Raw genomic sequence first — 25,784 nt, 5'->3', positions numbered from 1 at the left:
CTCTAGGGAGGGAAAACGATGAGCAGCTGGGCCGGTTATACCTAGCTTCACTGATTCCTCCTATCTCCTTCCATACACTAACCCACCTGTCCAGTGGTCCTACCAACTTTCTGCCCATTTGTCCATCCATCGGTTCAGCCAACGCTTAACTAACATTCATCCCTTCATTATCCCTTTAGTATCTTCCCAACATTGAGTCGTTCAATGTCTGTCCAGTTCTTGTATGTCCATCCAACTAACCTGTCCATTCAACTTCCATCTACCCAATATCCATCCATCCATCCATCAATCCATCCAACATTTATCCTTCTGCCTATCTACCCAATTTCTTTTAAGTTTTTTAAAGAGTTTATTTATTTATTCATGAGAGACAGAGAGAGAGAGAGGCAGAGACACCAGAGGGAGAAGCAGGCTCCATGCAGGGAGCCCAATGTGGGACTCGATCTCAGGTCTCCAGGATCAGGCCCTAGGCTGAAGGCGGCACTAAACTGCTGAGCCACCTGGGCTGCCCAGTCTACCCGATTTCTAAGCAGCATCCTTTCATCCACTGAACATTCGTTCATATATTCCACTTCCATCAGACCCCTATCTCTCCACTGATCCATCTTTCTGTATACCTTTCCAACATCTGTCTATCCATCCATTTGTCCATCATCCAACCTTTCATCTGTCTACTCAAATTTATCCAGCATCCTTCCATTCATGTACCTAACATCCATCCAGTTTTTATCCATATGTTCAATATCTTTTTTTGAAAATATTTTATTTATTTGAGAGAGAGAGGGAGAGTACCAAGGAAGAGTGAGAGGGAGAAGCAAACTCCCTGCTGAGTAGGGAGTCCCATGCAGGACTCTATCCCAGGATCCCAAAATCATGACCTGAGCCGAAGGCAGCCACTTAACTGTCTGAGCCACCCAGGTGCCCTGATATCTTTTTTTAAAGTAGACTCCATGCCCAGCTTGGAGCTCAGTGAGGGGCTCAGATTCACGGCTGTGAGACCAAGACTTGAGCCAAGATCAAGAGTCAGGCACTTGACTGACTGAGCCACCCAGGTGTCTCCATATGTTCAATTTCTACCAACTTCCATTTATCTACCCATCTTTCCATCCATCTGCCACTATGCACCTAACATCCAGCTATCTATCCATTCAGTATCCATACAGTCTACTCTGCATGCATCTATTTGTGTGTGTATCCATCTATCCATCCATCTCTTCAACATCCAGACAACCACCACCTTCATCCACCTTTCATGTATCCCTCAAGTTCCACTCATCCAACGTTCATCCTTCAATCCTTTTACCCAGTATCCACTTAGCATCCTACCATCATGTACCCAACATTCCTCCATACTTTTAATTTCCAACTAACCTTTAGCTGCTCATCCATTCATCTTTCCATCCAACATACCTTCACTGATGATATCCTTGCATTTACCCATCCATCTAACAACGTCTAGCAGCATTTTTTTTTGGATATTGGCTTGTATTTTAAAGATGTATCTATTTATTTATTTATTTTAGAGGGGGGTGTGGGGCAGAGAGAAAGGGAGAGAGAGAATCTTATGCAGGCTCCATACCCAGCATGGAGCCAATGCGGGGCTTGATCTCACAACCCTGAGATCATGACCTGATCGCCTGTATTTTGTGAGAGTTTAATTAACGTGACTCTCAGGTCACATGTTGGAAACAGGACCAAGGCATGGTTAGGATTGTGTGACCACCCTCCTCCCCCCAGGCATTTGAGGGAAGATGCCTTTCCTTTGTGAATTAGAGGATTAGGATTACAGTTCTCCAGTGCTGCTTCTTTCCCTTCTTGGGCAGCAGGTTATATTCAGAGCTCAGCCTCCCAGAGAAGTGGGTACTGCTGGCACATCCACTAGCATTAACCCAACAGCACCATTCATCCATCCATCCATCTCTCCAATTGGCCCACCCATGATGCACCAGCATCCATCCGCTGCCTTCTGTGGACAGACTCCTTCCTGGGTACCAGAGATATGGCAATAACCAAGATAATAATGGGAGGTGCCCAAGAGTGATGTGGTGAAGAACGCAACCTTGGGGGCAGAGAAGTGAATGCCAGTCCCTGCTCTGCTGTCTCAGTGGTGTGATCTCGGGCATATTATGTGCCTTCTCTAAGCCTCAGTTTTCAGCTGTAAATGGTCATGGTCCCTGCTTCACAGGGTGGTCGTAAGGGGTGGGGGAGAGATGACTGTCCTCTAAATGTCTGGCAGGGCCTGTGCCTGTGGCTCTAGCCACTGAGAGCTGCTGTCATTCACAGTATCTCTTCCCTCCATCCCTTCCCACAGGTGCTGGTGGGTGGCAGGTACGTCACTGTCCTCCTGGACCCGCATTCCTATGATGCAGTGGTGTGGGAGCCTCACTCCAAGCTGGACTTCCATGCCTATGCTGTCTTCCTCATGGAGAGGATTTTTGATGTGCAGCTTCCACTTTACAGCCCCAGTGATGAAAAGGCCAAGATGAAACCGTGAGTGGTTACAGATGGTGCCTGCATGTGGGCTGGGGAGGGGCCCGCATAGCCCAGGTGTTGTGTGACCAGAGCTTGTCTCCACCATAGACGTCCAGTAAAGGCATTTTGTTTCGAGAAGACAAACAAAAACAAAACAAGAAACTGCCTGAAAGAATGGGGCTGAGGGAAGGCTCTTCTCATTCTCATTCCTTTTGGGACACAGATCTGATTCCAGGAGGAGGAGACCAGGGTTTGGGTCACCCAGACCTGGATTCAAATCCGAGCTCCAACCCTCCCTTGCTGTGTGTGAGGGCAAGTCCATTCCCCTCTCTGAGCCTCTGTTTCCTCATATGTAAAATGAAGGGAGGTGGATGGAGTGATTAATATTTTTGAGTCCATATTCTATGATCTCATTAGTTCTCACAATAATGCTGGAAGGTAAATAACTCACAGCCCCACTTTATGGATGAGGACACTGGGACCCAGAGAAGAGCAGTGACTTGCCCTAGGTCACACAGTGAGGAAGTGATGTAGGTCCTGAAACACAAGGAATAACTATATGAACAATAGGATGTGTGAGCACATTCACTCTGCATTTGTTACATCTGCACCTACTATGCACTAGTCACCGTCTAGATTCAGGGGGTGCAGAATGATGCCCATCACTATTTGAAGACACCTACCATATGCCGGGTATTTTTTTTTTAAGATTTTATTTATTTATTCATGAGAGAGAGAGAGAGAGAGAGAGAGAGAGAGGTAGAGACACAGGCAGAGGGAGAAGCAGGCTCCATGCTGGGAACCTGATGTGGAACTCGATCCCAGCACTCCGGGATCATGCCCTGGGCCAAAGGCAGACACTTAACCACTGAGCCACCCAGGTGTCCCAATATGCCGGGTATTTGATAGGAGCACTTCGCTATCTGTGCAATTGCCTCATGAGGTAGGTACTTTTGTTCTTAGGTTACTGTTGAGGAAACAGACTCAGGGAAGTGAAGTGACTTACCGATGGGCCACCACTAGTTCAAATCACAGCTGGGATTTGAACCCAGGTCTGCAGACTCCACAGCCCAGTCTCCTCCAGCTGATGTACTGAGGAAATAAGACTCTAGGTCTACTCCTGGAGTTCACACAGCCTGATGGTAATAATTAGTAATCTGTCTCCAGGAAGGGTGGCCTCCTGGAGTAGGAAGAGCATCTAGAAGACTGGGTTTTTGTAGGGCTGCTAAAGCTGAGGAGAGGTCAGAATATGAGGTGAACATTGATGAGAGGCAACACTCAAACTGACCTTGGCTTTGCATGATGGCTGCTAGGAGTATTTCTAAGCCCAAGTATCTGGCATTCTAGGGAGACCATCGGGTCCCATTAGCAATAAGAATCCTTGGTGCACTGCATCCACTTTCCACCAGCACCTGCCCGAAGAGTTCCTGGGAATTTCTCGTAAGCTAGCACATGGTCTCCTGGGCATGGGTCCTAGATGGGCATTAAGGACTGCTGTCTCTGTCGAGGGCTAGTGCTTGGAGTGGAATCTGGGGAACAGCTGGATCAGGGTCAGTCGCTATGTCAGCTCCCATTTCTTGAGCATTTAACGACGTGCCAGGCGCTGAGATAAGCCCTTTTACACATTATCTCACATGGGCTGTGTCTGTGTTTCTCCAACAACGTTCCAACTTGAACATCCTAATGCTTATATCTCCTGGGAGTTCATGGAACGCTTCTGGAGGCTTTTCCCTCTGGATTTACGCAAGAACTTTCTCAATCTACAGGGGTCTGCCCTGTTCCTAAATAGCAGGGGGTGACAGAGAGCTGGATCGGCCCATTAGCACTGTTCTCGGTGCTGCCACCAGGTGCCGCTGTTGAATATGGGTTCTGCTCTGTTGCAGGACACTGCACTTGCAGCAGAGTGTTTTCTGCTCTAGATTCCCTGCACCTGCTACAAAGGGGCCTTGACCTCAGATACAAGATCCCACCTTTGTTGGCTTCTAATCACATGCTCAGTCATGGCTCAGCGTTGCCTCTGTAGTGTGGAGGCGCAGTATGGATGGGCTTCCTGCGTCACCTGCACACAGTGCCTGGACCACTTCTCCCCTCAGGCTCCTAGACACACACGATGAGGCCAGGCCACCAGCCCAGACAACTCTATTCCTCATGTCACATTCACTCAAGGTCACGTCGTCTTAGCAGTCCTTGGTCAGGGGATGCTTTATCCAAACAGGTGTTCCTAACTTTGGATCTCAAGGAGAAAGAGCCTGCTAGTTCTCCCTCTTCCAGAAATATGTGAGTTCCTTATCTGAGCTGTGTGTCCCAAGGAGGAACAGACTGTCATGGTTGGGAATTCAGACTCTGGAGTTGGGCAGACCAGGATTTCATTTTGTTTCTTTTCTTTTCAAGATTTTATTTATTCATGAGAGAGGCAGAGAGGCAGAGACACAGCCAGAGGGAGAAGCAGGCTCCCTGCAGGGAACCTAATGCAGGACTCAATTCCAGGACCCCGGATCATGATCTGAGCCAAAGGCAGATGCTTGACCACTGAGCCACACAGGTGTCCCCAGTCCCCAGACCAGGGTTTCAATCCCAGCTGTATCACTTACCGGCTGTGTGACCTTGGGAAAGTCATGTTCTTCTCTGGCCCTGAATTTCTCTGTAAAGTGAGTGCCATAATAATAACAACTGTGATCCCTACAGTTGTCAGAAGATGAAATGAGATCATGGTGCTTGGTGCAATAAAGAGCAGCTGTATTTGTCTTTGATGATGGTAATACAAATACCATCGTGTTTATGCCAACTGTCCACAGGCCCCCATCACCAATGAAGAATTAGAGCCCTGGGACCCTGAGGTTTGGGGATGGGGGGGCTCCTGTGTGCATGTTCCCCTTTGGAAGCTGTACTGTTGCTTTGTTCGTGCCCCAGGACTCTCCTCCACAAGGACCTCCAGGCACTCACGGACTCCATGTATGCCAACCTCCGCACTGTCCTGCTGGGTGACACCACAGAAGCCGGCAGTGGCTGGCATGAGATAAGTCTCTTGGATTTCTCCTACAGCTGCCTGCTTAGGTGAGCCATTGGGCACCCCACCACCTCCTGGAGTGGTCCCCAGTGCTCCAGACCTGGGTCAGCCATTGAGAGTGGCCACGGGAATCAGGAGGGCTTTGTGAGTGGGGCACTCAGAGCAAAGTCTGCAAGATGACCTTTTGTATCTGGGACCCCAGGTGTTCACCTGGCTTAATCGAGGAGCTGGAAAGGAGGCATAAGTTAGGAAGAGGGGGCCTTGCCGGCTGTCCGGAGATGGAGGAACAGAACCAGGTTTCAGGGACCGTCTTGTGCTGTGGTTTCCAAACCTTGGACCTCACAGACCAGGAAAACAAAATGTTTGGGAGACCAACCCAGGATGTTAAGTTTTTATCAGATCTTGTAAACTTAGATTAAAAACTGCACTACCCAATGTGTCTCCCTTCGGCGGTGGCAGACATGGTCCTTGGCACCAGGCACACAGCAGGGGAAAGAGAATGACCCGGGATTCACAGAGCTGACGCCAGTCAGAGAGACAGATGATAAACCAATAAGTGAAGATGAGTATGCCAGAGAGTGACAGATATGGCAGCAGAGATGAGCAGATGGGGTGATAGCACCTCGGGGGCTCTTTTCACCAGACTGGAAAGGCCCCGGCCTCAGAGTTGGGGGCTGGCTACAAATGCCCACCATGCCGGGATTGTAGGCAAAGGAGCCAGCAGGTGCAGAGTGGCTGGAGGGCCAGCGTGGCTGAGCGCAGCCAGCCCAGGTGGTGGGGTTAAGATGAGGTCAGAGCGGTTGGCGTAAACCAGGCCTCATGGAGCCTCAAGGCCATAAAAGGCTTTAGAAATTATTCTAAGTGAGATGAGGGATACTAGGGGTTTGAATAGGAGGTGTGACCTGATTGAACTTGGGTCTAAAGCTTCTTTGGCTGTGGATGGAGACTAGCCTTGGGCAGGGGGTGGTGACCAGAGAGACGATGGGCTTGTTAGGAGGCTGTAGATGTTGCTTGGGAGAGAGAACAGGAGCCTGAGCCAGGAGGTGACAGGGAGATGGCAACAAAGGGGTAGCTCTGGAGGACAGAGCTGACAGGCCCTGCTGAGGATTTGATGGGGGCAGGAGTGGTGGCGGGAGACAACAGGCAGGACAGCCCACCAATTTCTGGTGGTGCCGTTAACCAGCATTTCAGAAACCAAAGCCCATTTCAACTGCTTTAAAAAAAAATTAGAGACACAGTATCAGAATAAACAATGGGCATTTACTGACAGAGGGGACACAGGTACGTTTATGACACCTTCCTGTGTGCTCACGTGTAGGCTCAATGTGTGTGAACGCATTTCACCCTCACAACAGCTCTGAGAGGCTGGAACTTTATAAACCCGATTTAACAGATAAGAAACTGAGGCTTGGACTGCTTAAGGCATTTGCCCAGAGGACCAGCATTGGGGTCATGGAGGGGCTGGCTGTAGAGTCTACACTATTTTTTTTTTTTAAGATTTTATTTATTGATCAATTTGAGAGAGCGTGCACGCGCAACTGAGGGAGGGTCAGAGGGAGAGAAAGATTCTCAAGGAGACTCCATGCTCAGCATGAAGCCTGATGCTGGGCTTGATCCCATGATCCTGAGATCATGACCTGAGCCGAAATCTAGAGTCGGTTGCCCAACTGACTGGACCACCCAGGCACCCTACAGAGCCTACGCTTTCAAGCGTGACCCTTGATGTGTTAAGTGGTCCACATTTTTCTCATGTCACCCAGGTGCAAACACCCCCGAGGGCTGTAATTTGTCTGGGTGATGCTGGCCTGGCCCACCCTGTCATTGTGGGAGGTGGAGACTGAGGTTCAGAGAGAAGCAGCTGAAACCACACAGTAAGGTCACAGTAGGGCATCTCCCATTTCTCTCGTTCCAATCACCCTACGTCCTTGTGTGAGGAAAGAAGTCAGAGAGGAGGCTGTGGTATTGGAAGGAGTGGGGACAATGTGGTGGCAGCCGAGTCAGTTTACAGCCATGGTAACAGCAGCGTGTGTACATCGGGGTGAGGGTGGGGGTGTCACTTGTAAATGGGTCTTTGTGTCTTCAGATCTGAGGCCTGGGCTGGAGCTTGTTTCCTGGCCTGGTGGACTTGGGCCTTTTTAGTTCCATTTCTAGCCCCTGAGATAGGAAGGGAATGAGCGAGTTGGATGATGGAAGGTGCAGGTTTGTGTGGCCACAAACCATGAGATGCCACCCTTTAAGCCTTCCAACCTGTCCTGTGGCACCTCTGCCTCACTCAGAGTCCCATCTAGAGTTCTAACCCTGGCTACAGGATCCAGCATGATCTGCCCCAGCCTAGCACACTCCCCGCAAGGCCTTTACGCATTCTGTTCCCTTGCCCAAGAATGCTGTTCCCTACATGTCTCCGTGGCTCTCGCCTCACTTCATTCATGTGTCAAGTGATACCCCTCCTTAGAGAAGCCTTTTTTTTTTTTTTTTTAAGATTTTATGTATTTATTAGAGAGAGAGCATAAGCGGGGGAGCTGCAGGCAGAGGGGAAGCAGGGTCCCCACTGAGCAGAGAACCCTATGTGGGGCTCAGTCCCAGGACCCCAGGATCATGACCTGGGCCCAAGGCAGATGCTTAAGCTACTGAGCCATCCAGGCACCCCCCCAGAGGCCTCTCCCAACACCTCGTTTAACAGGATAGCCCCCTTTCTTTACCCAGCTCTGTGCCACCTTTATTTTTCTTCCTGGCTCCTAGCACCACCTATAGGTCATGTGGTGTTGGTGATTTATTCTGTCTTCTGCCCTGTTTTACATCACTTTGATATGCAGGTGCCACAGCGTGAAACTTATGGCCTTGTTGGGTTTTATTGTTTTTTTTAATGGCTTATTTTTCTTTGCTTATTTTGGTAGAAATATATATACAAGGAAATGGTTCTCTGCTTTAAGGAAAACCCTGGTGCCAGTGGGACCAGAGAACACAGGCCCAGCTGATGCGGCTGGTTCCTAGATAAGGGGGCAACTGTGGCTCACAGCTGCCCAGGATTGCCAGGTGGGACTGCAGGCTCGCGGGGGACCAGATTCTCTCCTTTTCCAAGATGAGATGGGGGAGGGGAGTTCAGATTTTGTGTGGTTTTCCCAGTCATTCAGTTTGTTTATAGGAAAACTTTATTGACCAAACAAAACATGTTGGTGGACTGAATCCAGTGGATGGGTTGCACCTTTACAACTCTGCCGTAAGGAACCTGGGGTCCCTGGTGTGGAGAACGGGCCCCCGGGACCTGGTGTGACTGGAGGGGCGGGGGACATGGACGATGAGGAGGCCTGGGTATGACCCCGGGAGGTTCAGCTGTTCAAAGGAAGGGTTGCTGTGTCCATGCAGTGAGGTGAGCAGGTCGTGAGCTCTCCATCTCTGGGATGTGGAAGCCAGGCTGGGTGAGGGAAGGATGCAGGGACACATGAGACAGTAGGAGACTGGGTGACTGTGCTCAAAATCACGAGCACCCTATAGTTTCTCCCAAGTCAAACCATCAATCCATCTGCCCACCCTTCCTCTCTCCCAGCCAGCCGGCCATACACTCTCCTATCCCTCCATCGTCTACCCCTCCATCGTCTACCCCTCCATTGTCTACCCTTCCATTGTCTATCCCTCCATCGTCTATCCCTCCATCTATCCTTCTGTCATCTCTCCTTCCACCTCTGCCTCCATCATCTCTCCCATCTCTCCCTCGATCATGCATCCCTCTATCCCTCCATCTCTCCCTCCATCTCTCCCTCCACCTCTCCCTCCACCTCTCCCTCCATCATCTCTCCCTCCATCATCTATCCCTTCATCATCTCCCTCCATCATTTCCCTCCATCATCTCCCTCCATCTATCCCTCCATCGAACATTGGTTGAAGATGTGCCAGGAGCCTGCCCTGCGCGGATGAGGGACGGAGTGGGACTAGACAGGCCTCTCTTGGCTCTCGCCCCCCCCCCCTCACCCCTTCCACCTGCTCCTCCTCTGGAAAGTCCTCCTGGGAGATGCAGGAACGAGGAGAAGCTGATGGGGGACGGATCAGGGCTCTGTTGGTATCTCTGCTGAGGTCCAGTCCCTCCCACCACATGGAAAAAGTGAAAGCTTGTGGTTTTTCTCCCAGGACTGAGTCCAGAGGGGCTGGGCTTTTGGAGCATTTTCAAGTGGCTGGTGGTGAAAACATTTTCGTTAAGAGCATTCCTGTGGGTATCGCGTGTGTGCGTGTGTGCGCGCGCGGGTAGGAGGGCTCATTCTTCTCGTGTGTTTCCTCCTTTGTCCAGGATGCCAGGATGCCAGGCCCTGTCCTCGCTGCTCAGACCCCTCAGGGCCCTTCAGGCTCAGCCCCACCTTCTCCACATTGCCACCCATCCCCCTTCCGTGCCCTCTGTGACTGGCCCTGCCAACCCCCTGGCTGCTCCCGTCCTGTCCCCTCACATTCCAGCTCCAGTGCCTGGACCAGCAACACCTGGCAGCTCTCTGACCAGACCACGCTTGCCTCGTCGGCTCTGAGCCTGTGCCCAGGTCATGCCCTCAGCCTGCACCCCTTCCTTTTCCCCTTCTCCCTGCTCAGCTCAGACCCTGCCTCCTCCAGGGAGCCTGCCCTGACTCCCTCTCCAGGAGCAGTAGCCTCTTTTCCTGATTGGTGCCTTCATCTTGCCCTGCTGTCCCCTCAGCCACTCTGTTCCGGCCTCACCAGCCTCCTTGCAGCTCTTCAACACTGCATCTCCTTCCTGGCTCAGGATCTTGCCCTGAGCCCCTTCTCTCTGCTCTTTGTACTCTGAGCTCCTCCCTACCTTTCATCCCTCCCATGCCCACTTCCACACCCTGCATTCCAGCCAGCTTTGTTTGTGTGCATCCCTGAGCACCAGCTGATATGTTTACTTACCTCTATGGACTGTTTTCTGTGTCCACCCAAGAAGGGCCACTCCCTGAGGGCTTGAGGCCCTGCCTCGGCTGCTCTGGGAGAGTTTCTCCAGGAGCATCCAAGAAGGAGTCCCTGACCCACTGTTTGCCACCTGCAGAGCTGGCTACCTGACTCTGTATGGAGTGGAAGCTCTGCCACGTACCCACGAGAGCCAGGCCCAGGACCGTGCCCACTCAGCTGATGTCTTCCATACCTTCCGCCAGCTGGACCTGCTTCTCCCCAAACTGGCACGTGGCTCCCTGTCAGCAGGTAAGCACCATGGGGGCCATAATGGGTGGTGGGTCAGACAGAGGGACTCAGAGGGGAAGCCCGTACTCCAGCTGAAGGATCACAGACAACCTAGGATGGAGGATGTTCTCTTGCCCTGGGAAGCAGTGAGATCCCTGTCACTGGTCAGGGGCAGGGCTCGGGCCAGAGCTGGGGTTCCTGGTGGGTATGGCACATCTGCAGTAGGGCCTGCAGACCTTATTGTGTGTTATTTTTCTTCTATTTTTAAAGATTTTTATTACTTTTTTTTTCCTGAGGTATAATTTTTATCAGAAAAGCACACAGGTCCTAAGTGCATAGCTGAGAGGTAAATCTAAATGCTTCAGGTCTTTTCCCAGTCAATATCCACCTGACAGAGGGAGCCACTGTACAGATTCCTTTCACCTCAGATTAGTTTACCTTTCTTCAACTTCCCATAAATAGAATCATACAGAGTGTGCCCTTCTGTGTCTGGCTTCTGTCATTCAGCTTCTTGTCTGTCAACTTCGGCTAGGTTGCCATATGTATTAGTAGTCTGTTTTTGTTGTGGCATAGCATTTTGTTAGAGTGATGTACCATAATTTGTTTATCTGTCCCCTGGTTGATGGATGTCTGGGTCATTCCCAGTTTGGAGCTATTGTGAATTAGGCTGTTCTTGTCCGTGTCTTTTGTGGCACACATGTCCTCCTTTCTCTTAGTTATCAGCCCTCTGCTCTTATGACATTGATCTTGCACACTGAAGGAATTGTTCTGCCCCTTGGCATGTTCATGGAACCCCATATCTAGAGTATATCCACTTGGGTTTGTGAAAATCCACCCCATTTTAAAAACTTTTTTAAAAGGATTTTATTTATTTACTCATGAGAGACAGAGAGAGAGAGAGAGAGAGGCAGAGACACAGGCAGAGGGAGAAGCAGGCTCTCCAAGGGGAGCCTGATGTGGGACTCGATCCCTGGACTCTGGGATCATGCTCTGAGCCCAAGGCAGACACTCAACCGCTGAGCCACCCAGGCATCCCCACCCCATTTATTTTTGTGGCTACAGAGCGGGACTCAGTATTGGTAAAGAGATTGTTGCAGGATTTAGAGCATGGGGCCATGGGATCCATTGGGCCACACTGATTTCTGGCTACTGTGTCTCAAACTTCCCTAGTGAGAAGAATCCTTTGGGACCCTTGTTAATGATACAAGCCCCCCACGGGCAGCCTGGTTGGCTCAGTGGTTTAGCGCCGCCTTTGGCCCAGGTCATGATCCTGGAGACCCGGGATTGAGTCCCACATCGGGCTCCCTGCATGGAGCCTGCTTCTCCCTCTGCCTGTGCCTCTGCCTCTCTCTCTGTGTGTCTCTCATGAATAAAATAAAATATTTACAAAAAAAAAAAGCCCCCAAGCCCCATCCTGGTCTAGTTGAATCCGAGTCTCCAGGGAGGCCAGGAAATTCCATGTATGACAAATGTTGCAGGAAGCTTTAAAAATGATGTGTGTCCTGGATTCAGACACTTGCAGCAAAACCTAGATTCAAGTCCCACTGAGGGGCTTCTGGGCTGAAGACTTTGGGCAAGTTACTTCTTTTTGCCCCATGCCCTTTCTCTGGAGGGGCAGTTAGAGACAGACTGTGATTAGGACAGACTCAGCTCAGATGGCTTAAGGTGGTTTACTGGATCCTATCTAGTGTCCCTGTGCCTCAGCCATGTCATCTGTAAAATGGGGAGAACAATAGGATCTTCCTACAGGGTGACTCTTAGGAATGAATGAGGTAATGAGAAAAAAAAACCCTTTTCTGTTGAGCACTTTCTATAGCCAGACACTAGGTTAAGTTTGGTTTCATTCAGCAACTCGTCACCTATTTCATTTATGTATTTTTAAAAAACTATAACGTATTAGATTGTTTAAATTAAGAAACATTCTTGGGACACCTGGGTGGCTCAGGTGGTTAACTGTCTGCCTTCAGCTCAGGTCATGATCCCAGAGTCCTGGGATAGAGCCCTGCATCAGGCTCCCTGCTCACTGGGGACTCTGCTTCTCTCTCTCCCCCTTCCTTGTTTGTGCTCTCTCTCTCAAATAAATAAAATCTTTTTTTTTTTTTTTAAAGAAAAACACTCTTGTGGTTAACAATTCAAAGATATAGACAGTAAGAGTAATAATACTCTTCCAAGCCCAATTTCCTGTGGAAACCAGTGTTAACATGATGGTATATATCCCTTCACAGTTTTGTAGGAATACTGTGTTTTACAGATAGAGACAAATATACATATCTCGAGTGTCACTGTGTGTACTTTAGAAAGGATTATGTCTATTATCTGCAACTTGATTTTTTTTTGACCTAACATTATAGCTGTGTATTCTTCTCCGTCAGTACAATTGTCTTCTAGCAGTGTTAGCCAATGCAATTAGATAAGAGAAATCAATTACTGGGATAAGAATCGGTCGAGAAGATGTAAAACTCTCCCTGTTTGCCAAAGATCTGCTGCTATGCTGGGAAAACCCCAGTTTTCCCCCCCATGATAAAGCTAACTCAAGCAAAAAAGACTCTAGCAAAGTAGAAGGATATAAAATCAATACACAGAAGAATTGAAACATCTTTGGAGCTCTTGCTTGCCAGCGTCTAAGCAGTCATCCCCCTCCAGTGGATATCTATAATTGTTTCCTCGTGTGTGTGTGTGTGTGTGTGTGTGTCTATTATACTATTTCATTGTACTTGTATCTTTTCTACCATCTGGTGATTTTATTCCTCTCTGACAGTTTCCTGGAAGTGGGTTTGCAAAGTCAAAGGGCATACACATTAAAATTCTTGTTAGGGGCTTCCACATCATTTCCAAAACCATGGAGCAATTCATACGCCTGCCTGAAGGGCGGGAGTTTGCTCATTCCCCACCAGATGTTATCAGCCTTTCTGTTTGTTTGCCAATCTGATGGGCAGAGGCGGATAACTTGTTGTTTTAATTTGCATTTCCCCACAACCTTGTCAACAAGCAGTTATCAGCCTTTAAAACCTTGCCAATCTGATGGACAAAAAAAAAAAGGCATCTGGCTTTATGGGCAGTACCCTAACCACTGTGATAAAACAGCTCTTGGTGTTTCACCAGCTGTTTGCTTTTCCTCTCTGTGAGTTGCCTCTTAATCCTTTTAGAGACAGGTCCTTGTCTTATTGAATCCTGCTACCAAGGGCTAGAAGGTTGGCATTATTAGACCCGTTTTGCAAGTAAGGAAACAGGCTCAGAGAGGTGAAGTCATTTGTCAAGGACGCACAGTTGGTAGGTGGCAGGCCCAGCAAAATGAAAACTTGGTCTGATTGCAAAATCCTGTGTTTAAAGCACCTGACAAGGCATCTGACACATCCCAGCACCAGTTGCTTCTTCAAGAAAGAGTGGTTTCTCTGTGGCCCCTTCCTCTGCACAGACCCTCCCAAGGACCCTGGGTCATTCAGGGAGCGGCCCTGGGCTGGGTAGAGGAAGGCTGCATTTCCCGGTATGGGCAGCAGGTGGCAGTGTCGGGGAAGGTTTCTCATCTTTGGCTGGAGGCTGGCGGACGAAGCCACCCCCAGACTTTTTTGGGCTAGTGAGAGTGCCGCCTCTTTGGAAGAGCGATATAACAGAACCCATAAAAACAGAAATGCCGGTTCCTTTGATCCTTAACTTCCGCTACTGGGAATTATCCTACAGCAATGCTTGCACGTGTCTAGCGATGCACAAAGATATTCATAACCTCAAGTGCTGCAGACAGCCTAAATGTTCACCAGTAGGGACTGATGGAATAAATTATGCATTCACATAAAGGCAAACTGTGCAACCATAAAGCGGAACGGGATAAACTGCTATAGGATGAAATGTCTTATGAAAATGGTGCAGAAGAGTGGTATATTGTGGGGTATTTTATTTTAATTTTTTCCAGTTTTATTGGGCTACACATGACACAGTATACGTTTAAGGGATACAGCATAATGACTTATATATATTGTGAAATGAGCACCAAAATAGTTTAGTTAACATCTATTTTTTTTAAGAATGTAGGAACATGTATAGATTTTTGCTTCTGAAGAGGCTGAGATGGGATGAAGATGCCCATTTGAACTCTTAGAGTTGCTTTCTTATTTTTTTGTGTGTGTGTGTGTGTGCATTATTCCTCCTCCACTATTAAAGATAGAAACATAATTTTTAAAAATATTTTATTGATTTATTCATGAGAGAGACACACACACACAGAGAGAGAGAGAGAGAGGCAGAGACACAGGCAGAGGGAGAAGCAGGCTCCATGCAGGGAGCCTGATGTGGGACTCAATCCCGTGTGTCCAGGATCAGGCCCTATGCTGAAGGCGGTGCTAACCTGCTGAGCCACCCGGGCGCCTGGTGGAAACATATTTTAAAAGAATATTGACCCTTTGGGGAACCCTTAGGTCACGGAGTCTGGTACTTCTCATACAGAAGGGAATTGGGGGCAGTTAAATAGAACCCTAAGCTAAATATTCTGGAACGTTTGTTTTACTGGATTATTTGGGAGGGGTATAGGTATATTTTCTCTGAATATTGTTTAGGGTGGAAAGGCATTCTTATGTTAAAGAATCACAGAGTCTAATGCAAAAACCTAATACATCTTAAAGGGAAAACACAAGACTTTAAAGATATGTCCCTCCCTAGACTGTGCCCCCAGGTTCCTAGGGAACAGATGGGCTTCTGAAGAAAAACTTGAGAGGTACTCAAGTCTGGGCTCCTTGTTTTACAGATGGAGAGACTGAGGCCCAGAGGTAGACAGGGCTTCAGCCAAGGCCACACAGCGTGGGAGGGCTGGGATTTGAAACTGCGGTGCCATTTACTAGTTACACAGTCCTGGCAGTTCTGATTGACAACACTGAGTCATTACACTGGGGCCGATAATGTCTTATAATAATGGCAAGAGCAGAACAAGCATAACTTACCAAGCCCCTTCCAGTACCAAGTGTGTTCTGTGTTTTTATATCCTCCTAATGAGCTAGGTTGCCTTCATTTTATAGATGGGGAAACTGAGACTCAGAGATCCAAATTATTTGCACAAGATCATCTTTCTAGGAAGGTGCAGAGCTAGGATTTCTACCTGGGTCTCCCTGGCTGCAAACTCGTGTCCTTTATTTCACAAATTATTATTATTATTTTCTGATTATAGAAACAGTACATGCATATATTCTCCATGGACTAACAGTTTGCTAACATTCATTGGCTTTAATAAGATAACTAGTGTTTATTAGGCCTATGTCCAGCATCGCTCTTTGTGCTTTATAGGTTAACACATTCAATTCCTGCATGACCCCTTGTGTGTTTACAGGTGTGAAAACTGAGGAGTTGAGAGGTGGGGTAGGCTTTGTTGTTGTTGAATCATTAGAGTTCTTTATATATTTTGGATACTAGACCCTTATCAGATCTATGATTTGCAAATATTTTCCCTCATTCTGATGATTATCTTCATACTGCATTGCTTTTTAAAGTCATGCTTACAAGCTTTGTTGACAGTGATATTCAAGGTTTATAGCTGTGCTGTCAGACCTCAAAGAATGCCAGTCATTTCCAAATCTGTGTTCAATTTCTCTGTTTCCTTTAGCTATTTCATCAGATAATCCCGATAAGCATCCAGAATGAGCAGCGGCTGGGGTTGCTTCAACACTTCCGATACCTTCCACTCACCTGTTGAAACCCTCCATGTGCCCAAGCCCCCCCCCCTCTCATTCTTGCAAGATTGGTCTGTGGTGGGACCTGGGCATCCACAGTTTCAAAGCTCCTGGGTGATTCTCCAGTTTCCCCAAAGTTCAGAAACACAGGAAGATAATGTATTTGATGAACAGTTGGGTTCATTGCTTTAAATTAAGAAGTATATCACCTGAAAAGGTCTAGAGGTTAAAGAAAAGCTTATAGAGCATATTATTTGAAACTGTAACTAAGATGCTTAAAATGTGTGTATATTTTAATATAAGTTTAGCCAATATTTCCCACTCTTTCAAATGCTCTGTAATATGCAGCCCAGTTTAGAAACATTGGGTGGATGGGTCTTCCTGAAACACTGCTTTGTGATTCAAAAAAGCCAACGAGAGAGTTTCTAGTACTTGAGAATTTTGTAACAACCCAAAGCAACATCCACTTTTCCAAGGGGTGATTTCGAAAGAACCAAGTCTTTTATTTGCACATACGTTTGTAAATACACCATCATTTTGTAGCATTAACACGGTGTATAAATAATAAGCATCTGGCTTCACATGCTCAATGGTCTGCTCTCGTGGGCTCATCTGGATCCGTACATCAGTTTCCACCAGTGCATGGTGCTCCAGAGCAGTGACACACCACTGTTTATTTCATGGTGACTGTCAACGGGTGATCCATAGGCCGAAGCTGGCCTTAGAGATGCATTTGTGGCCTGCACAGTGATTAACGTTTCTTGCTCAGATACTAACCTTAGAAGACATGGGAAGATTCTGCATGAACATCTGGATTTTCATCTTCTTCTGAAAACTCAGTTTCTCTGGCCATGCTGGGCCAAGGTGCTCTATCGAGGTCCACGGGGCTGAGAAGAGGCCACCCCACCCTTTCCCCATGGCCCCTTCTTGGCCCTCCTCCCTCATTTACTTTCCCTGCCTTCCCTGGTAGTCAGTGTGAAACCCCTAGATTCATCTGTCCCTTCTTGGTGTCTGTTAGGTTATTTCCCAGTGTCTCCTGAATGCAGCTGTGCTAAGTCTGCTCATAGGGTCTCCACATGCATGCTCGGGTTGGCATCGCTTGGGATTTGGAACCCAGGAAGAGAGGTTGCTGCTCAGTGTCTTGTATTCCTTCCCCTACTGTGTAAGAAACACCATTCACTGAAGGCATACTGATTGAGTATAGACTGTGGGCCAGGTGCTGGAGACACAGAGCAAAATAAAACAGACAAGGTTGCTCACTCCTGTTCACTGGGGGAGAGACAGGTGGTAACAGGTCAGCATTTAAAGGCCTTCCCCAGAGCCTCTTTCCCTGCCCCCAGGAGTGACTCCTGGAAGACCGTTGGCCTTAGGGGACATAGGGCTGGGAGGCCCTGACTTGAGGGTGGCCCCATAACTCCCACCGTCTGTGCTCTGCCCCTGTAGGGGATAAGGACCAAGCGTGCAGAGTCAAAGGTCGCTTGTGGAAGCTGTTGTCACCAGCCAGGCTGGCTACACGGGCCCACCGGAGCAACTGGCTGGAGAGTTACCTGCTGTACCTGGAGGAGATGGGCGTCTCGGCAGACATGCAGGCCCGGGCTCTAGTGCTGCAGCTCTGGGCCACACAGGTGGGCATGGGTGCATGACCGGATGGGGGCCCACAGGTGTGGTTGTGCATGTGAGTGCATGCGTGTCTGCCTGTGTGTGCTGTCGGGCACACCCACGTCTGTGCGTACGAGTGTGCATGTGTGCGTATGTGCATTTGTGAGCGTTGGTCCACATGAGCATGGGGGTGGGTATGTGAACATAGAGGCCCAGCTGTCTGCCCGGTTCCCTGACTTTCCAAACTGTCAGACCGTTATCATCAAAAGGATCGCTTATTCAGTATTCATTTTCTTTTAATTTGGAAAAATGTCAAACTTAAGAGAAGAGCTGTGTGAATAGTTTAACAAACATGTATATAGACCTCAACTTGATTTCCCAGTTTTGAACATTTGACCACATGTGCTTTCTCTCTCTCCCTCCTCCTCTTCTCTCTGTCCTATGATTATTTTACTGAATCATTTGCAAATAAGTTGCAGACATCATGGCTCTTTAACCCTAATTACTTGAGTGTAAGTTCCTAGGAGCAAGAATTTTCCCTTCTGTGACACAGGACAATGATTACATTCAGGACAATTAACCTAGATGCAGGATCAGCCTGTAATCGGCAGTCCCTATTTCAGTCTTGCCAATTGTCCCAGTAATGTCCTTTATGGCTCGGCTTGGTCCGACATCAGTCCAGGATCACACGGTACATTCAGTCATTCTGTCTTTTGGGTTTTCTTTAATATGGAGCAGCTTCTGTGCCTCTCATTGTTTTTCATGACCTTGACATTTTTGAAGTATGCAGAACAGTCATTTTGAAGAATTATTTAAAAGTTCCTTTGAGAACTTACCATAGGCCTCAAAGACCTGCTTTTGTTGCTTGTGTTTTAGCTGGCTGTGGGGAGGGGGAGGGGGAGGGGGCAGACAGTCACAGAAACACATACAGGCTGATTTAAATGTGGATATGCAGGATGTAAAATAGAGTCACAAATAGATCCTAGAGGTCCACTGGAGCCAAGGTGGTTGGGGAGGCTTCTCTGAGGAGATATTTGGCTGATAAGAAAGAGCTGAAGTTGGGAGCTTGGTGGGAATGTGGGAATAGAGCCTTCTGGTGTGGAAAGGCCCTGAGGTTGTATCGTACCCAGTGTTTGAGCAATAGCAGGGAGTTGAGTGTGGCTGAAGCAGAGTAAGGGGCAAGGGGCTGGGAGCAAGGGAGGAGATCGTGGGGAGCATGTGGGTCCCAGTAAGTAAGGACTTGGGATTCTTCTCTGGGTGAGGTGGGAGCCCTGGGAGGGTTCTAAGCAGAGGAGGGACAGGATCTGAGGAGCAAAGGCAGAAGCAGGGATGCCAATGAGGAGACAGTGGTGGTAAGACCAGGTGCTGGCCATGGAGGTGATGGGGAAGTAGATGGATTCTAGAAACAGAGAAGACAGGCCAATGGATGTGGTAATGGACCGGATATCGGAGTGAGAGAAAGGGGACTCACGATGCAGGATGCGGCTTCTCGAGACCTGGTTCCTGTCCATTCCTGGACCCCAGAGTCCCACCCCTTCTCTTGGCCCCTCCCCAGCAGTGACAGCTGCACAGACTGACGTTTCTGGGTACTTCCCTTCCCATCGACTTGCAGCTTATTTTTAGTTTTCTCTCAGAGCCATTAACTGTCCTTGCAGGCAAAGGCTGGCAAGGGGCAAGGGCTGGGTTTAATCAGCAGGTGGAGCCCCATTAGTGCCTAATAACATATTTATGGGCAGAGACTTGGAGTTCTAATCTGCCCCCAGAATCCATTGCAGAATGACCTCTGTCAGCAGAACTGGATGCTGGCTTGGGGGCTTGAGTGGCAGAAAGTCTAGGGAACAACTTTTGGCGGGGCTGGGAGAACTGAGCACGACTTGGGGACAGGACATCCTCTGACTGTGAGTCGTTGGCAACGTGCAGAATTCAGGCAGGTGGGGAGACACTTCGAGAGCTTGAGTCTTAAGAACAGGAGCAAGATAGTAGCCCCATAGTTTCAGGCAGGCGCAAGCTCTGTAATCAACCTGCCTGCCTTTGAATCTTGACTGTGCCACTCCCTGGCAAACTAGTCACTTAAATTCTTGGTGCCTCAGTTTACTCAACAGTGAAATGAAGACAGCAGTCCCTTCCTCAAGGCATTGTGACAAGGAAGAGAGGAAGGGATGATATAAAGCCTGTAACCATGCCCAGAGATAACTTGAGCTCAGGAGACATGTTCAACAAATACTTAGCGAGGGCCCACTGTGTGCTGGGCACCATTCTAGAACCTGGGGATAAAGAGCAGTGAGCAGACCAAAGATCCCTGCTCTTACGGAGCTGATATTCTGGGAGAAGACCATTGGTAAACAAGTAAGCATATAAAATATAGTCAAGTTGCAAAAAGAATCGATAAAGAAGGGGAAAGAATAGCAGAGGAGAATGGGGAAGGGCTACTTTATATAGGGTGGTCAAGGAAGGCCTGGAAAGGGACAGAGTGGGGAGCCATATAGATACATAGGATGAGGACATCTGAGCAGGGGGTACAGCAAGTGCAAAGGTCCTGAGGTGGGGATGAGGGTGATGTGGTAGAGAGACAGCAGGTGGCAGACCAGGCAGGGCCCTGTGAGCTTTGGGGAGGACTTTGGCTTTTACTCTGAGAAAGGAATTCTTTGAGAGCTCTGAACAGAGGAGCAACATGGCCTGCCATCTGCTTTAGAGGGATCATTCTGGCTACATTACTGAGAATCGGCTGTAGAGGGAGAAGTGGAGGCAGGGAGACCAGAGACAAGGCCACTGCAATATCCAGGCAAGAGAGGATGGTGCTGGACCAGGGTAGGCGCAGAGGCCCAGAGGGAGAATGAGTGCATTCTGGACACATTTCTAGGTAGAGCCAACAGGATTTGCTGCTTGGCGGGACATTGAGAGAGGGCACCAACGAGGATGCCTCCAGGTTTTGGTCTGGGCAACAGGAAGGATGAAGATGCTGAAACAGATGAGCAAGGTGGTAGAAGGGGCAAGCCTGGGGGAGGAGGTCAGAGGGCTGGTTTCGGGTGTCCTGAGTTTGAAACTGAGAACTGTGTGGAGGGATAGGGGGTACACCTGGAGTAAGGAAGAATCTAGAGTTGAGGGTGCAGGTCCAGGAGGGAGATGTGCATTTGGGAGTTGTCAGGGTAGGAGTGGGGTTGGCAGCCACTGGACTGGAGACCGTCGGGGCTCGAGTGGATGGAGAAGGGGCCAAGCCCTGGGCCTCTCCAGCCGTGGGGGTCGGGAAGATGGGGAGGAGTCCACACAGGAGACTGGGGAGGAATGGCCAGGGGGCTGGAGGCCGGGGTGGGAGACTGGGAAGGAGGCCCCCCAGAGGCCAGGTGCAGGAAGAGTTCCACGAAGTGGCAAAATGGTATGGCTGTGATTGCTCGTGTCAGATCAGAGTGCGGTCAGGAGTGGTGTCAGAGGGGTCAGCAGAGGCTCCAGCATCCAGGGGCCTAGAGGGCCACCCTGTGGGCTGCAGTCCAAGGTGCAGAGGCTGGCTCTGAGGGGACCAGGTGGGCAGAGAGAGGAGTTCATGACAGTCTAGGCTCCCCTCCCAATTCTGAGCCTTTAGGCAGTAGGCAAACATGTTGATCCTAAAACCAAAAAAAATTTTTTTGATTAAGACTTTATTTATTTATTCATGAGAGACACAGAGAGAGGCAGAGACGCAGGCATAGGGAGAAGCAGGCTTTCCGTAGGGAGCCCGATGTGGGACTTGATCCCAGGACCTCAGGATCACGACCTGAATCGAAGGCAGACACTCAACCACTGAGCCACCCAGATGTCCCCCCCCCCCAAAATTTTTTCATCATAAAAAATGAAAAATCATCTATGATCTCCCATCCTTCAGCTCTACTTTCTTCTGTGGTGGCTCCAGCCCCAGATGGGCTTCCCCAGACGGTGGCAGTGAAGGCCACCAGCGGCTCCTGGCAGTTGGGCAATCCCTGCGGAGGAGGGCTTCTCCTTCCCTGGGATTCTCATAGAAATCCCAACTCTGATGCTCATTGGCCCAGCTGGGGTCACACGTCCCCTCTGAGAGCATCACTCAGAGTGGCCTAGCCTGGGGCACATGGCCACACCTGAGGTCTGGATGGGGTGGGTCAGCCCCAGATGATCAGAATGAAGAGGAGGTAGTTCTTAGAAGGAGAATGGGTGAGGGAGTGAATGCGCGGCAGGCAGGGCTGTGGGGGTCCCCCAACCCTACTGATATGTGGTGATGTGGCCACAAAAGTGGTGCATAGGTAGTCACCGGGTGCTCTACCAAAGCACTTTGGGTGCCCCTCTGGAGGTCAGCTATGACCATTCACAGAAAAAGTAGAGCACCGAGAAGATGCTCCAGGGTGAATGACTTTGGCTGCAGGGGTAGGGAATGAGGCTAGAGGGACATGTCCTCCTGGGTAAACTGAGGCAAGGCCCTTACAGGAGAAAGCTCAATTTCCAGGGTAGTGAATTCAAGATCTCTTGTAGTGGGGGGATCACATGCACACATGCACACTTACGTCTGTGCAGTTGGGTGGAAGGCAGTCTTTGCCACCTCCCTAACTTGCCACAGCTTTTTCCCGAAAGCAGAGATCACTGAGCAGCCTCATGAACCCCTCCCACTTCATAATTAATCAGCGGTAGCTCCTGTTAGACTGTCCGGGCGAGATAAAATGGCCTTTGCATTGAGTTAACCCAAGGCTGAATTATTTATCACCTACCCTCCCCTGACTATTTAAGTGATGGACAGCGAGTGACCTTGCTTGCCTCTGCTGGTCCTGAGGTGCTGGAGGAAATCGCAGAATGTCCAAGTTCCCCCTTGTTCTCGGACAGGGTGGGGAGGGGGAGGAAGAGTGCTGGGAGGGGAAACCACTCTGAGCACCTACTCCGTGCCCAGCATGTGGAGGTCGCCTGTATCCAGTCTCAGTGGACCCTTATGGCCACCCCAGAAGTGAGCAGGTTATCCCCATTTTACCAAGAGGAAGGCTCTTTTTTTTTTTTTTTTTTTTTTTAAGATTTATTTATTTTAGAGAAGGGGGCAGTGAGGGGCAGAAGGAGAGGGAGAGAGAGTCTTAAGCAAACTCCACTCTGAGTGTGGAGCCCAACACAGGGCTCGATCCTGTGACCCTCAGGAGGGAGGTTCTGAGACCCAGAGTGGGAAATGACTTACCCAGAGTCACAGAGAGTGGGGAGCTGGGATTTGAACCCAGCTCTGCCTGGCCCGGTCCAAGGTTCTGCTAGCCCACCTCCCAGGCTGCCTCGGGACATAGATGTTTACTCGACAAATGCCATTGAGCCCCTGCCGTGTGCTGGGCCATGAGTTGGGACTAGGGAGCCCTTGGTTTTCCTTTTCAGTGAAAGGGGGATGATAGTGGTGCCTGCTTGAGGGGAGGATTGAGTGAGGAGACGTGGCACCTCCTTGGTGCTGAATTCACAGTAGCTGAAGACAAAAACCAAAATCTGTGTCACCATCATTGATGCCCTGGTGCATTTGTTTGCTACCTTTTTCTGCACGTTTTCTTCTGTGATGAGGATCATGCAGTCTTTAAAATCCCAAGTTTTAATTTTACTTAATATTATGTCCTGAGCATTTCTCCTTGTCATTGCAGATCACTATAAAAATACTCATTTTTGTTTTGCTTAAAAATACTGCATCCAGGGGCGCCTGGGGGGCTCAGTCAGTTAAGCATCCGATTCTTGATTTTGGCTCGAGTCATGATCTCAGGGTCATGGTATCCAGCCCCATGTTGGGCTCCATGCTCAGTGGGACATCTGCTTGAGGATGCTCTCTGTCCCATTCCCTCTGCTCCTCGCCCCTCTTTTCCTCTAAAAATAAATAAATCTTTTTTTAAAGTACTGTATCCATTTTTAAAAATCAGTTTAAAAAGACATATGCAGTGAAAATCAGTATCCCCCCAACCCATCCTCGCAGTTTGTGTCCCAGAGGCTCCTTCTAGAGATGGCCTGTGCTGCATCATGTGATCACTCTGCAAACATACACACCAATGGGAGCACAGGGAACCCCTGGTCCACATCGTGCTTCCGTGCATCTTGGCTACCATCCCGTCGGTACACACAGAGCCAGTGCCTTTTAATGACTTCTGTGTCATCATCCTGAGGATGGATCATCCTTGATCTCATTGGTCTATTGATAGACATTGAGGATGCTTCCAATCTTTTTGTTGTTACGTCAGCACCGTGATCATTATCCTCCTGCAAATGTCCTTTGGTCTGTGTTCGATTATGTCTGTAAGAGAATTACTGGGGAAATATGTTATCAAGATTGGATGGTGGGGCAAAAATCTTGCCCCAACTCAAGGCAAGTTGGTATTTCACCCATGCCTGGAGCTCGTTTCTGGGAACCCCACACATGTTTTAGCCACATGCTAAACACCTGAATATTAAAACGTTCCACTAGGCTGAAGTCTTGGAGCAAGAAATTTTATTCATTTTCCTAATTACTGAACTATTGGGAATTTTTACATAATTTTTGTTCAAGAAATGACTAGCTTTCACAGTCCTTGTTGATGATGGCTTCTTTGCTTCATACATACACAATACTCAAATACTTGAAAGTCAATGTCCAGATGTTACATCACTTTGCTATTGTTGTGTACCAACCAACCACAAAGACCCAGTGGCACACACTGATGAGCAATTATTTAACTCACGTGTCTGTGGGGCTGCTGGGTGTCAGCTGCTCTAGACGAGGTCAGCTGGACAGCCCGCCCTGCCACACATGTCTTGCATCCTCCTCGTGGGACCAGCAAGCCAGCTGGGCAGGTAGAAACACACAAGGTCTCTTAAGACCTGGACTTAATGCTGCTACTCTGTCAGTTGTGCTTCATTCCTTTGGCCAAAGCAAGTCACAGATTGACAGAGCTGGGGAAATACACTCTGCCTCTGAAATGGGAGGAAGGAAGTGCCAAGTCCATGGTAAGGGGCATGGGTACAGGGAAGGGTGGAGAATTGGGGCTGAGGATGCAGTTATCCTCAGATGTCAACCATAATCTTAACAGAAACACCTTGTTCCCTACTTCTGACACTTCTTTGCTGACTAGCTGTGAAGATTACCCATGTGAGCTCAGATCAATGATTTTGCTCAAGGTCAGGGATGCCAAGAATAGCCCTGAATTAGGCATTGGGCTACACCAAAGCCCCAGAGTGTATTTGGGCCACGGCCGGAGCTGAAGATAAACATGAGTCATGCCTAGATGTTTGGCAGGTGTGGGAACCTCTCTGCCTTGGCCATGGCAGACGCATCGCCGTCACCCCAGGCCTGCCCTCTTGGGGGTATAACAGCGGCTCCTTCTCATTGCAGGGGAATATGGGACCTGCTGCCTTCTGGCTTCTGATCTTCCTCCTCAAGAATCCTGAGGCCTTGGCTGCTGTCCGTGGAGAGTTCGAGCAGCTCCTCTCCAGAGCAGAGCAGCCCATTTCACAGATGACCACCCTCCCCCAGAAGCTTTTGGACAACATGCCTGTGCTCGGTGAGAGGGACAGATCCTCCAAATTAGCCCCAAAGACTGTGTCACTGTGGGCGTCCTAAGCCTTTCCCAGCATGGTATCCCATCGTGCAGGATCCATCAGCATCCTCTGACCTAGGGTCCCCCAGACCTCCTATCTTCTTAGACCTGGCATCTCTATGCCTCTGTCTCAGCTGCTCAGGACTCATGGACTCAGTAAATTTGTGGTTGCAATTGGCAGAAAACCTAACTTAAACTGGCTAAAGCAGAAAAAGGACTTTTTGAGGGCATTAACTGAAAAGTTCAGACGTTACTAGCTTCAGACCCAGGTGGACCCAGGTGCTGTAGCAGCATCATCAGAACTCAGTGCTCCCTCTGTCAGCCCTGCTCTGCTGGGTTGGCTCTAGTCTCAGGCTCACAGGTTAGCCACCAACGGGTCTAGGCTGACATGCT

At 49.1% G+C, this 25,784-nt stretch overlaps 1 protein-coding gene across 1 annotated transcript in view; it reads left to right on the top strand.

Moving 5' to 3' along the window:
* PTGIS (prostaglandin I2 synthase) overlaps nt 1-25,784 on the top strand; it is a 40,104-nt gene that overhangs the window by 6,838 nt on the left and 7,482 nt on the right. The window contains exons 3-7 of the mRNA XM_077873528.1: nt 2,312-2,490; nt 5,383-5,526; nt 10,500-10,651; nt 17,725-17,906; nt 25,187-25,355. Coding sequence (XP_077729654.1) covers nt 2,312-2,490; nt 5,383-5,526; nt 10,500-10,651; nt 17,725-17,906; nt 25,187-25,355 — 826 coding nt within the window. The remainder of the gene's footprint in view (nt 1-2,311; nt 2,491-5,382; nt 5,527-10,499; nt 10,652-17,724; nt 17,907-25,186; nt 25,356-25,784) is intronic.

Source organism: Canis aureus, chromosome 26 (genome assembly GCF_053574225.1).
Source record: "Canis aureus isolate CA01 chromosome 26, VMU_Caureus_v.1.0, whole genome shotgun sequence".
Lineage (NCBI taxonomy): Eukaryota > Metazoa > Chordata > Mammalia > Carnivora > Canidae > Canis > Canis aureus.
This window is presented reverse-complemented; position numbering and strand designations above follow the sequence as displayed.